The 13,571-nt window shown below is 35.3% G+C and overlaps 1 protein-coding gene across 1 annotated transcript in view; it reads right to left on the bottom strand.

Moving 5' to 3' along the window:
* HECW1 (HECT, C2 and WW domain containing E3 ubiquitin protein ligase 1) overlaps positions 1 to 13,571 on the bottom strand; it is a 249,871-nt gene that overhangs the window by 67,464 nt on the left and 168,836 nt on the right. The window contains exon 14 of the mRNA XM_060108182.1: positions 3,060 to 3,194. Coding sequence (XP_059964165.1) covers positions 3,060 to 3,194 — 135 coding nt within the window. The remainder of the gene's footprint in view (positions 1 to 3,059; positions 3,195 to 13,571) is intronic.

The following is a 13,571-nucleotide window of genomic DNA, read 5'->3' as shown; positions in this document are numbered from 1 at the left end:
TGTGAAATACAATTCTTAACTGGAGTGGAATTACCATCTAGGAGAGTTTGGAGATGCTCAGGGCTATTTTGTTTTGTTTTTATTGTCATAGTAACTGGTGAGGCGGGGACATTCCTGAAATTTAATGGATGGGACCAGGAGAAAAGATCCTGCAATGGCAAGGGATGCTTCCACGCATCTGAGAACTGCCATCCCAAATTGCCAACAGTCTTCTCCTTTGGAGAAGCAATGGGTGAACTGATCTCTAAAAGCCCATTTTTACATATAAATCATCATATTCTTCTTCTCAAATTCAATCAATGGACTCAAAAAATTCCCAGCTCTTCCATGTGGCATTCAAAGCTTTCCAAAATCCAAGACAAAAACCAAGTGGAAACTTACTATTCTGGTCACAGTGAACTATTTATTCCTTGTCTTTCTGCAGACCTTTCTCAATCCCACCTCGGCACCGATGCTTGTGCTGTGCTCTCTGTGGGGCTGTCCTTCCTCCGCCTTTGTACTTAGCTAGGTTTTACCGATTTTTCTAGGTCTAGGTCAAGTACCTTCTTTTAAAAGATACTTTTCCTTGGCCTCTTTTGAACTTTTGTGGCATTTGTCCTAACCTAAGTCCCAGGTTGGGACTCTCCTGGCACTCAATCGTATTCTAATTTCTCCTGTTACTTAACTCTGCGTGTGTTTTTGGCCTGGCTTCAAATATAGAATACAAATCTCTCCAGGACAGGGATCGTATCTCATACATCTTTGCATTTCACAGTGCTCATAGCAGGCCATGCACTTAATCAATGTTTGTGGCACAGCAAACACAATTAACATTTCTGCCACACCCCTCTCTCTATTTTTATACCCAGGTCCTCCTGACTCCTCAGTCCCTAGGCTGTGCATTCTCACAGTAGGAGGAACCAGGTATTTGTTTTCACAGAGGCTGGGTCTCTGTTTTCTCTGGTGCGCTGCCTCTGGGTCAGATATCCTCTGCCTCCCAGCTTCTCTCTTGGCTGCTTTTCTTGGTTTTCCCTTGTGTCAGTGAAAAGCTACCAGCAGAGAGAGGTTGGGCAGAGGGATGCAGGGGTTTAAAAACCTGATAGACAGTCAGTTGGAGATTGAATGAATTAGGAAGCATCCAGATGGCTGACGCACACTGACACCCTTTTGTCATTATGTGTTAGTCTTTCTTGGCTTGATGCAGATGGCACTTTGTTATTAATATTGATATTCAATGTGACTGTGTTTGGGCTAGTCAATCACATCAAATAAATGTTTTGGAACAAGTAATGCAAGTGATGCTCACGATCTTAATCTTGTTCTTTCAACAGGAAGGCTCTAATATTTACATTTTCAGGTTAATTTCATATATGTGTAACAGATCTAAACATTTAGGGTTTGCATTGAGTGACTGACTTTTTAAAAAAATTAACCGTGGTGAATCTGTCTGCGGTACTGAGCTTCTTTTATCTTATGCAGTTACTCTATGTTAACACTGAAATTACCTTAATAATATTAAAGAGCTTGGACATTTTAAATACATAAAAATGGCATATTTCAAGTTGATGCAGAATTTTGAATTTATCCGTTATCATATCAAGACAATACATCTTGAAATTTCTGATGTGTTATAAAAGGGAGGGGGACTATACGTGTTGAGCTGAGAAGTGGAGGCCTGGCTTTCTGTAGCCTGTGAACGTGTCTGCTGCTGAGTGCCTGGTATCTGAAGGGTCCTGAAACCCACAAAACCCTTGGGGAGGTATAATACTCCCTCTCTGCATGGTCACATACATATTTTACGTATATGCAGAGTTAACATGCATTCAGTAGCATCCTAAAACAATGATATTTAAGATGACTCCATGAAAGAAAAATTCAATTTATCACACTGGCCTTAAACCATGAGTACCCTTGGTTGGAAATAGTTATGTTTCTCAATGTATACAGATGAGTCCCCCGAAAAACCAGTAAAGATTTTCTTTTTGTACACTAAGCTTTCAGTAAAACAACAAGCTCTTCCCTTGAGAAGAGCTTTGCTTCCTATACCACTTTCTTCATTTTTTAACCTCAGGGTAATCTAACTCTACAAGCTGCTTCATGGGAAATAGTTTTCAGAGCCCACATCTCCTGAGATTCTGGTGGTTTGTATGAAAAGAAGGTGTAGCTACTCAGGAAATGTCAGTGAGGACATAAAGGGATTTGCTTATATTAATATCAAGAGCTGATTAGCAATAGAAGAGAGCTATGTTTTGAGTTTTGGTTTGAGAAAAGAGAACAGGAAAGGGTATGGGATATAGAAACAGGAATTAAGAAAGGCAAGTAACCTGATGTTTAAGAAAGGGGGCAGCCTTTTAAGTTGTTACATAATATTGAGCAGCGTTCCCTGAGCTATAGGAAAAGAATCTGAAAAAGAATAGATACATGTATATGTATAACTGAATCACTTTGCTATACACCTGAAACTAACACAACATGGTTAATCAACTATATTCCATATAAAATAAAAAGTTTAAAAAAAAAGAAAGAAAGGGGGCAGCCTTTCACAGCCCAGCAGAAGGTAATCATGTCAAGTGAAAGAAAATATAAATCAGGGAAGAGCAGATGGTAGGGTGGGAACAGAGTATTCATGTGGCCCAGTTGATTCCCCCAGTTTTCAGTCCACGAATGCATTAGTGAAGTCTTTTCCAGGATCCAGGGAGAGGTAGAAGTTTAAAAGCAGTCATATGCTGCCTAGCACTTCCACGGTCTTTTAAGAATTTACACGTGACCAGTGGGCCCGAGGAAGCACCTCTCCAGTCATACGTGTAGGGATGTCTTGATACTGCATTTTCAGTCTCCTTTAAACTAGATCGATTTTTCAGTAGTGTGATTGTGTAGGACAAAAGGGAAGGCAGAAGGAAGGCAATCTGAAGATGGGTCTAGGGCACAAAGTGGGTGCCCCGAGTCATCATCCACTCTTCTAAAGAGCATACGGATATGGCTCAGCTCCTGGAGGAACAGACAACCCTAGATCCTGGCTCTACCAGGAGAGGCAGAGTCTATGGTCCTGTGAACGGTGGGGCAGGGGGAGAGGGGGTTACCTCTCCAGCGCTGTAACTTCGGAGTCTCTGGAGGTGCTGTCGATGTGTCAGGTGGTTGGGAAGACGACCGTTCTGAAGAGGGATTCGGGGGTCAATGAAAGTGGTAGCTCGACTGTTGTGGTCCACGAAGAAAGACTATGGACAGACCAGGAAAGAACACATGCATGAGAACCAGCCAAATGAAGCCAGTGATACCTGGGAGCGCTCCAGGGCTCAGTCATCATGTTTACGTGTGTCCCTCCTTTTCATCTACTCAAAACTAGATGGAAGATGCCTCTGCTTCTGCTTGCTCAGCAGTTCAAAGAAGCAACGCCAGTGGCTGATAATCACTTTACACGGTGGAGTCACAGAACAGTGAGCATAGCACCTTACCTATCACAGAAAATAAGAGAAATAGAGCCTTTCATGGATAAAAATCATTCTAGTAATTAATCATTTGTAGAGCATTTTGTTTATTTATTTTTAAATAAATGCTCTTTTTTTTGATTATATGATTAGCATAGTCTCACGGAGAAAAAAACTTGAAAAGGATAAAAACGTGGGAAGAAGGTAGCTAAAACCATCCCAAATATTACAGTCTAAAGGTAATCACCGAAATATTTTGGTGAATATTTTCCATTTTTTTCTCTTCCTATGCAAATATACAAATATATACATACCTTCCCACATCAGCACCTACAATGTTGTTGTAAGATTTTTTCACCTATTATTTTATGAGCATTTTCCTATGTTATTAAGTATTCTTTTAACACAGAATTTTATTGATTATATGGTGTTCAGTTTGATGAATGTATAATAATTAATTTCAGTACCCTCTATCCTTGGACACTTGACTTTTTACTGTTTTATAATAATGCTTCAATAAACACTCTTGTGTACAAATCTTTGTGGCACATCTGATCAGTGTATAAGTTCCAATATGTGACAAAAGTCATTCTTTAAAACTAAAATTAGTTACCTTTCACAAAAGAGAAAATTAATACTTATTTTTTTCTTTTACAAAACCTTCTGTACCAGAAAATAATCTTTCAAATACTCTCTTCTGAGCAAAGTGTAATATTTGGCAACAATATCTTTGCCTTAAATGACCTCAACCAGTGCTTGTTTTAGACATGTTCAGGGGTCATCTGACAGAAGTAGGCAAAGAAATATTACACAGATTTAGAAATTATTCTTAGGGAATATGAGCTTATGATTTAAAGTATTGTAAACAAGACTCATTGTAAACGAATCTTTTCAAAAGCTCTATAAAATGTCATACAGGAAGTGGGTTTCATTAGGGAGATCAAAAATATTCACAGATACTAATCATGTGAATTAGTATCTGTGCCTGGTAATAAAATTTCCCAGAACAGCTTCCCACAGAGAGCCAAAAAAGAGGTGTATGTCCAACAACGCAGAGGGGACTGAAATGATGTCCCCTGAAACACTGTGTTAGATGCTCAAAAAATGATGCCAGTGATATAAAAAAATACAAGAATCTGAATAAGGATGAAATGTGAGTGGGAAAAAACCCAACATTTATCAACATGTTTACATGAGATTTTAAACACGCAAGTATAAGCTAAATTAATGTATAGTAAAAGGAGATATTATTCAACTATATGTCAAAGTTTATACATTAAAGTTAAATGGGTTCCTTATATATATGTATATGTGGTAATTTTTTAGTATAAATTCCTAAAAGTTAATTACTGGGTTAAAAGTTAGGATAACATTTATGTTTATTGATCCATATTAACAAACTACCTTCACAAGAGCTGTACAGATTTGTCATCTTACCAAAAGTCCATGAACCCTTTTCACGGACTTTGCCAGTGCTGAGTGTTGGAAAGAACTCTTAGAAATGTTGAATGGTAAATAATGATGAGTTATAAGGGAAGCTAAACATTTTCTCCTAAGTTTATTGGTCAATTTCTTCACTGGAGTGTTGTCTACTTTGCCTTTTCCCTTTTTTGTTGTTAGGATGTTAAGGTTTTCTTTAATTTAAACGTGCTTACTCATGTGCCTTCAAACTGCTTTTGATTTTCATTGGCTTTGTTTTCTAATACACAGGATTTTTTAGGTTCCTATGTATACAAATCTCTCAATTATTTCTCTCTAGCTAGAGGTCAGTTAAATGCTTAATTATATTTTTCTAGCTTTATTTTTGGTGGGTTAATCGTTTCTGGAAACTTGTTTTGGTATGATGTGAAGTTGTAATTGGATTTTTTTCTCCAAGGGCTTATTTTTCTAAATCACCCATTCCCTATTGTTTCATTAAATATAAATTCTTATAAATACCATGGTGTGTTTCAGGAATATTTTATCTGTTCCAATGGTCTGTGGGAGTTTCACTGTTCCAATTATTAATGTCTGTAGGGCAAGTTTCCTCTCATTATTTATCTTTTCCAAAATTTTCTTAGGTATTCTTTTTTTTTTTTTTTTTTTCTTTTTGCGGTATGTGGGCCTCTCACTGTTGTGGCCTCTCCCGTTGCGGAGCACAGGCTCCGGATGCGCAGGCCCAGCGGCCATGGCTCACGGGCCCAGCCGCTCCGCGGCATATGGGATCCTCCCAGACCGGGGCACGAACCCGTATCCCCTGCATCGGCAGGCGGACTCTCAACCACTGCGCCACCAGGGAGGCCCTCTTAGGTATTCTTGCCTGTTTATTTCACTTTTCCAGATGAACTGATATTAATTTCCAAAATAGTTTTAACTGGCAAATAATGATAATTTTGTCTCCTTTTTCACAAGGGCTCTTTTATCTTTTGCCTCCTTTTTTTTGTAATACATGCGAGAACTTCCAAAACAATGTTAAATAAGATACGGCCGCTGCAATCTTCTTGTTCTGTATTTTGATAGGAAAACTTACTAGGGTCCAAGTGTAAAACAGGATGTGGTTCATTATATTAAGGGAGCCTTTATTTTGTCATGAAGACACATTTACTTTCCTACTTTCCTAAGACTTTTATTTTTAAAACATAAATGTGTATTTCATTTTTATCAAGTACTTTTCTAGTATTTCTTAAAATGATCAACTGAAATTCCTCCTATAAACTATTGGTTAAAATACTAGAGATAATAGATTTACTAGTAGTAAATGACCCTTATATCTTTGGGAGAAAACGTATTTAATTGTGGTGGGTCATTCTTTTAATATACTGTCAAATTCAACTTCATTTTAATTTTTTTGTTTTTAATTTGTCTCAAAAGCATTTATTTATTTTTATTTTTTGTTATGCTAATTATAGTCTTCACCAAATAGAGTATAAACTTCTATCTGCTAGGACAGTGTTTTACTTATCTCTAAACTGCTCATGCTGTAGCACTGTATTATGTATAATACATAACTCAACAATTTGTGAGCACAATTCATGAATGCAAGACATGAGAACTTTGATTTCAACAACTTCATTTTTAAATATGAGCTTTTTGGAACTCAAGTGAATTTTGTGTATAGTTTTTTAAAAAATTCAGATTTCCCTAGTTTTACTAGTACTCATCTGTGTACGTTTAGTTTTATACAATTTAATCATGTTCATGTATCCACCACCACAGTCAAGATACTGAACAGTTCAATCACTATAAGGACCCTTCATGGGGCCCTTTCCAATTACACTTACCTCCCTTCCTTATTCCTCTACCCTGTTCCATCCTTGACCCCTAGCCAATAACTGTTCTCCATTTCTGTATTTTTGTCACTTCAAGAATGCTATAAAAATGGAATCATACAGTATGTAACCTTTTGAGATTGACTTTTTTCACTCAATATAATTTCCGTGAGATTCATCCAAGTTGTTACATGTATCAGCAGTTCATTCTTTTTTTTTCATTGCTGATTACTTTCTATGGTATGGATGTACTAAATTTGTGGCAACAGTTTTTGCTTTCCGCCTAGTTTCATAAGCAAAGTTATAGTGGCTTCATAAAATAAACTATGCAGTTTCCATTTTTTCCCATGTTCTGGAGTAGAGCATGAAGATATCTGGGAGTGGGAAATGCATTCACTGATACATTTTCCAAATTATTCTATAAGTCTATTCAATTTTTTATATTTACCAAGTCAAATGTATATACATATATAATTGAAAATTATTCATTTCTTCTAGATTTTCTGTGATATCAAACATTTATTTAACTATCTGTTAAATAAAGAAAGAAATGTATTTTCTTTTTTCCTTTTAAAAATTTCCCTGCACCTGCTACATCTCATTTTGTTGATTTTATTTACTATTTATTTCTCTTCTACAACTCTTACATTTATTTCTTACATTGTTTTCTAATTCATACACTTCTGCCTTTTATTTTTTCAAATAAACATTAAAATACATTTCTGCTTTAATTATTGTTGCTTTTTTATCTTCTCTAAATCATTGATTTGGAAACTTATATTTTATATTTATTTTTCTTCTTTGATAATAAAAACCAGTGCTGCTAATCCTTTGAGTACATGCTTTCTTATCTCATGCTTTATTAAGTACTACTCTCTTGCATTTTCAATAATTTCTTAAAGATTTCTAAGTCTTAATTTTATTTAAATCCCAATAGTCATATAGAATATTGTTTTAAATTTCCAACTGGCCCAGTTTTTGTTTCTGATGGTTATTTTTAAATTCGTTATTTAAAATTTGGCTTTATTGCTTGTGGCCATGGAATGCAACTTGAGTATTTTCTGCTTTTTTGTTTTCTTTGTGTTATAGAATGTTATCACTTAGAAAAATGGTCCATAGGATCTTGAAAAGATGTTGTAAGCTCTTTTTTTTAAATTGTATTTATTCCTTGGTATTTTATCCTTTTTGGTATGATTTTTTTTTTTTGCTGTACGCGGGCCTCTCACTGTTGTGGCCTCCCCCATTGCGGAGCACAGGCTCCGGACGCACAGGCCCAGCAGCCACGGCTCACGGGCCCAGCCTCTCCGCGGCATGTGGGATCCTCCCAGACCGGGGCACGAACCCGTATCCCCTGCATCGGCAGGCGGACTCTCAACCACTGCGCCACCAGGGAAGCCCCTTTGGTATGATTTTAAATGGGATTATTTTCTTCTTTCTCTTTTTGATAGTTCACTATTAGTGTATAGAAAAGCAACATATTTCTATATATTAATCTTGTATTCTGCAAATTTACTGAACTCTATTAGTTCTAATAGTTTTTTGGTAGACTTTAGTGTTTTCTAAATATACTGTTATGCCATCTGTATATAGTTAATTTTATTTTTTTCCTTCCAATTTTTGATATTTTAATTTCTTTTTCGTGTCTAATTGCTGAGGCTAGAACTTACAACACTACGTTAAATACAGGTGGCAAGAGTGGGCATCCTTGTGTTGTTCCTGGTTTTTGAGGAAAAGCTTTCAGCTTTTTACCATTGAGTATGATGTTGGCTGTGGGTGACAGTATGATGCGGATGTTTGTCATAAATGGCCTTTATTATGTTGGGATATGTTCCCTCTATACCAACTTTGTTTAGAGTTTTTTATCATAAATCGATGCTGAATTTTGTCAAGTGCATTTTCTGCATCTATTGAGATGATCATGTGATTTTTATCCTCCCTTTTGTTAATGTAGTGTATATCATTAATTTGTGAATGTTCAACCATCCTTGCATTCCTGGAATAAATCCCATTTGACCACGGTATATGATTCTTTTAAGGTATTATTGAATTTGATTTGTTAGTATTTTGTTGAGCATTTTTAATCTATATTCATCAGAGATATTGGCCTGTAATTTTCTTTTTTCATAGTGTCTTTGTCTGGTTTTGGTATCAGGGTAATGGTGGCCTCTGAGAATGATTTTGTGAGTGTTTCTGCCTCTTCAATTTTTTGGAATAAAATACCTAGGAATAAACTTAACCAAGGAAGTGAAAGACCTATACTCTGAAAACTATAAAACACTGATGAAGGAAACTAAAGATGATACAAAGAAATGGAAAGACATCCTGTGTTCACAGATTGGAAGAATTGTTAAAATTTCCATACTACTCAAAGCAATCTACAGATTTAATGCAACCTCTTTCAAAATACCTATGACATTTTCCACAGAACTAGAATAAATAATCCTAAAATTTATATGGAACCACAAAAGACCCAAAATTGCAGAAGCAATCTTGAGAAGAAAGAACAAAGTTTTCATGCTCCCTGACTTCAGACAATACTACATAGCTACTACAGTAATCAAAACAGCATGGTAATGGCATGAAAATAGACACACAGATCAATGGAACAGAATAGAGAGTGCAGAAATAAGCCCATGTACTTATGGTCAATTAATCTACGACAAAGGAGGCAAGAATATACAATGGAGGAAAAACAGTCTCTTCAATAAGATGTGCTGGGAAAACTGGACAACTACATGTAAAAAAATGAAATTAGAACATTCACTAACACCATATACAGAAATCAACTCAAAATGGATTAAAGACCTAAATGTAAGATCTAAAACCAAAAAACTGCTAGAAGAGAACATAGGCAGAACACTCTTTGACATAAATTGGAGAAATATTTTTTTGGGTCTGTCTCCCAAGGCAAAAGAAAGAAAAGCAAAAATAAACAAATGGGACCTAATTAAACTTAAAAGCTTTTGCACAGCAAAGGGAACCATTGACAAAAAGACAACATACTGAATGGGAGAAAATATATGCAAATGATATGACTGAAAAAGGTTAATATCCAAAATATATAAACAGTTCATACAACTCAATATTTTAAAAAAAAAGAACCTGATTTAAAAATGGGCAGGGCTTCCCTGGTGGCACAGTGGTTGAGAGTCCGCCTGCCAATGCAGGGGACATGGGTTTGTGCCCTGGTCCAGGAAGATCCCACATGCCGTGGAGCGGCTGGTCCCGTGAGCCATGGCCGCTGAGCCTGCATGCCCAGAGCCTGTGCTCCACAACGGGAGAGGCCACAACAGTGAGAGGCCCACGTACCGCAAAAAAAAATAATAATAATAAACAAAAAATAAATAAATAATAAAAAATTTAAAATGGGCAGAAGACCTGAGCAGACATTTTTCAAAAGAAGATATACAGTTGGTCAACAGGCACATGAAAAGATGCCCAACATTGCTAATCACCAGAAAAATGCAAATCAAAACCACAGTGAGATATGTCACCTCACCTTGTCAGAAGGGCTATTTTCAAAAAGTCTACAAACAACAAATGATGGTGAGGATGTGGAGAAAAGAAAACCCTAGTACATTCTTGATGGGAATGTAAATTGGTGCAGCCACTGTGAAAACAGAATGGAGGTTCCTCAAAAAATTAAAAATGAACTATCATATGAGCCACCAATTCCACTCCCGGGTATATATCTAAAGAAAATGAAAACATTAATTCAAAAGATACATGCACCCCAGTGTTCATAGAAGCATTATTTACAATAGCCAAGATATGGAAGCAATCTAAGTGTCCATCAACAGATGAATGGATAAAGTCGATGGGGTGTATTTATGTATGTATGTGTGTGTGTGTGTGTGTATACACACACACACGTACACACAATGAAATACTAATCAGCCATAAAAAAGAATGAAATTCTGACATTTGCAACAACATGGATGGACATATAGGGTATTATGCTTAGTGAAGTAAGTCAGACGGAGAATGACAAATACGGTATGTTATCACTTATATGCGGAATCTAAAAAATAAAACTAATTAATGAATATAACAAAGGAGAAACAGACTCTCAGATATAGAAAACGAACTAGTGGTTACCAGTGGGGAGAAGGAAGGGGGGGAGGGGCAAGATAGAGTAGGGAATTAAGAGATACAATGTACTATGTATAAAATGACTAATCAACAAGGATATATTGTACAACACAGGGAAATATAGCCATTATTTTATAATAACTGTAGATGGAGTGCAAGCTATAAAAATATTGAATCACTATGTTGTACAACTGAAACTATTATATTGCAAGTCAATTATACTTCAATTAAAAAAATTAAAGATTATTAAAAATTGTGGTAAAATATAAAATTTGTCATTTTAATTATTTTTAAGTATACAATTTAGTGGCATTAAGTACATTCTCTTTGCTGTGCAGCCATCACCACTATTCATCTTCTAAATTTTTTCACTTTTCAAAACTGAAACTATGGGCCCATTAAAAAATAACTCCTCATTCCCTCCTCCCCTCACTTCCTGGTACCTCTATTCTACTTTCTGTTTCTATGAATACTATTTTAGATATCTCATATGGGATATAATATTTGTCCTTTTGTGTCTGACTTATTTAACTTAGCATAATGTTTTCGAGGTTAATTCATGTTGTAGCATGTCAGATTTTCATTCCTTTTTAAGGATGAAAAATGTTCCATTGTATGCATATAACACATTTTGTTTACCCATTCATGTAAGCTCTATTTTTCCACCTTTATTGAGATACACTTGACAGATAAAAATTGTATGCAATTAAGGTCATAGGTTTTTGAAAGAGATTGCATTAAATTTAAATAAAAGAAAAGAAAAATAAATTTTTCTTTATATAATATGTATGTTGTTCTTTGGTTCACAAGGTGTATATGATTATTGTATCTTTATTTTAATTGAACCATTGATTAATATAAAATTTTTCCTTGACTCCATTTTAAAGATTTGAATTTCAACTCTCCTTTGTATGATATTAATACACCACCACTGATTTTTCTGTTATTGTTTTCACAATATATTAAATATTTTTTCTTTTACTATTAAACTTTCTGAATCATTTCTTAGGTATGTTTCTTTTTAAGCTGGGTTTGTTTGCTATCAAATCTGACAGTATCTCCTTTTGGTAAGGAGATACTATTTCTTACTAGGAATACTAAGTTCATCCTATTTCCACCTGCTGCCACGACTGTTATGCCTGGCTTTACTGTTGTTATTTTATTTTATTAATTTAATTTTCTTTCCTTCCTTGTGGGTTTTTTTGTGCATTTTGTTACATCAACTGTATTTTGTTGATTTTATCTTTTGTAGGAATTCAAAAGAGAAAACTCTTGCTTTAAATGGTACAATGGTTGCCTTTTAAGTTTGTCAAATAACTATATTTAGCCATTGTTTTTCAAATTATCTGCTTTGACCCCCCTTACACCCAACTAGGAACTTAGCACAACTTTCCTTGCCCTGTTCACCAACCCACTTCCTGTTTCCTTCTCTTTTTAATTCTGGTCTGTGGATATTGGTCCAGATTGTTCTTATACACGTACTCCATTTTTATAATACATATTTTCCCATATTTTACTGAGCCTTTTCCAATATATTTTAAAGCATTAAAATCTTAAAGCAATTATTTACACTTATATTTGTGGATTTGATTGATTTTAAATATCCACCACCATAGTTTTTAATGCCATGATTTTCCCATTATTGATTTCCTCTGCTTTATTTGTGAGTCATCTGGAGAATGGTTTTTGGTGTTTTCTTAGGGCAGGCAAAAGAGTAGGGTGAGTTCTGAAATCTTGTACATGAGGTTTTTTTCCCTACTGTCTTCACACTTCAATGATAACAATTTTTCTGGAAATAGGATTATTGGGCTACTACCTTTCTTATCAATAACCTGTAGTCATTGCTCTCTGGGTTTCTATAGTTTAGTTTTATGGATGGGAAATTTGAAGCCTGTCTTGTTTTAATTCTTTTGTAAATAACTTTCACATTTTCATGGCCGTATATTGATAAGATTTTTAAAATCTCTAAAGACATTCCAGAGTATGTGTAGATATAGCATTTATTTTAATTAATTTTACTGTAGCTCAGTGAGTCCAATTAATCTGCCCACCTGAACAGTTTGTTATAGATCAAAGTTGTATTTTCAATATTTAACAATATATTGAATATTTACTTATTGCTACTGTATTCTGATTTCTTCTTGAAGAACATCTATAAGTCATTCATCCAACAGAGATTTACTGAGGGCCAACTATGTGCCAGGCACTATTCTAGGCCCTTAGAGGTTTCATCAATGAGTAACACAAAGATCCCTGCTCTCAAGGAGCTTAAAATTCTGCCAGGGAAAACAGACAAAACAGTAAATCAAGTAAATATGTAACTTATATAGCAGAGCACATTGGTAAGGGATCTTGAGGGATCTTGTATTATTAAATTGGTCAATATTAAACTGGTTCTTGCTGAGAAATATGTTTTTTCTTTTTTTTGGTTTTTACATTTTTTTTCCACTTTATACTTCACTGTTTGCAATCTGGTGCCTTCCCTGTGCTTTGGGGGCTGTTTCCATGTTCATATTCTATATTAGTGATTTGATTTTACATAGTGTCAGTTCTGCTCTGTTTTATCCCTATGCTATTACATTTTGTTGTTCCTTGCAATCTTAAAACATTTATTTAGCCCACGTCCTTTTCTTTTCTTGTTTTTAATTGTAGTAAGAACATCTAACATGAGTTTTAGTTTCTTACAGAATTTTTTTTTTAATTTACTTATTTATTTATTTTTGGCTGTGTTGGGTCTTCACTGCTGCAGGCGAGCCTTCTTTAGTTGTGGCGAGCGGGGGCTACTCTTCGTTGCGGTGTGCAGGCTTCTCATTGTGGTGGCTTCTCT

Source organism: Mesoplodon densirostris, chromosome 9 (genome assembly GCF_025265405.1).
Source record: "Mesoplodon densirostris isolate mMesDen1 chromosome 9, mMesDen1 primary haplotype, whole genome shotgun sequence".
Classification (NCBI taxonomy): Eukaryota; Metazoa; Chordata; class Mammalia; order Artiodactyla; family Ziphiidae; genus Mesoplodon; species Mesoplodon densirostris.
The sequence above is the reverse complement of the archived record's forward strand: the minus strand, read 5'-3'. Positions and strand labels throughout refer to the sequence as shown.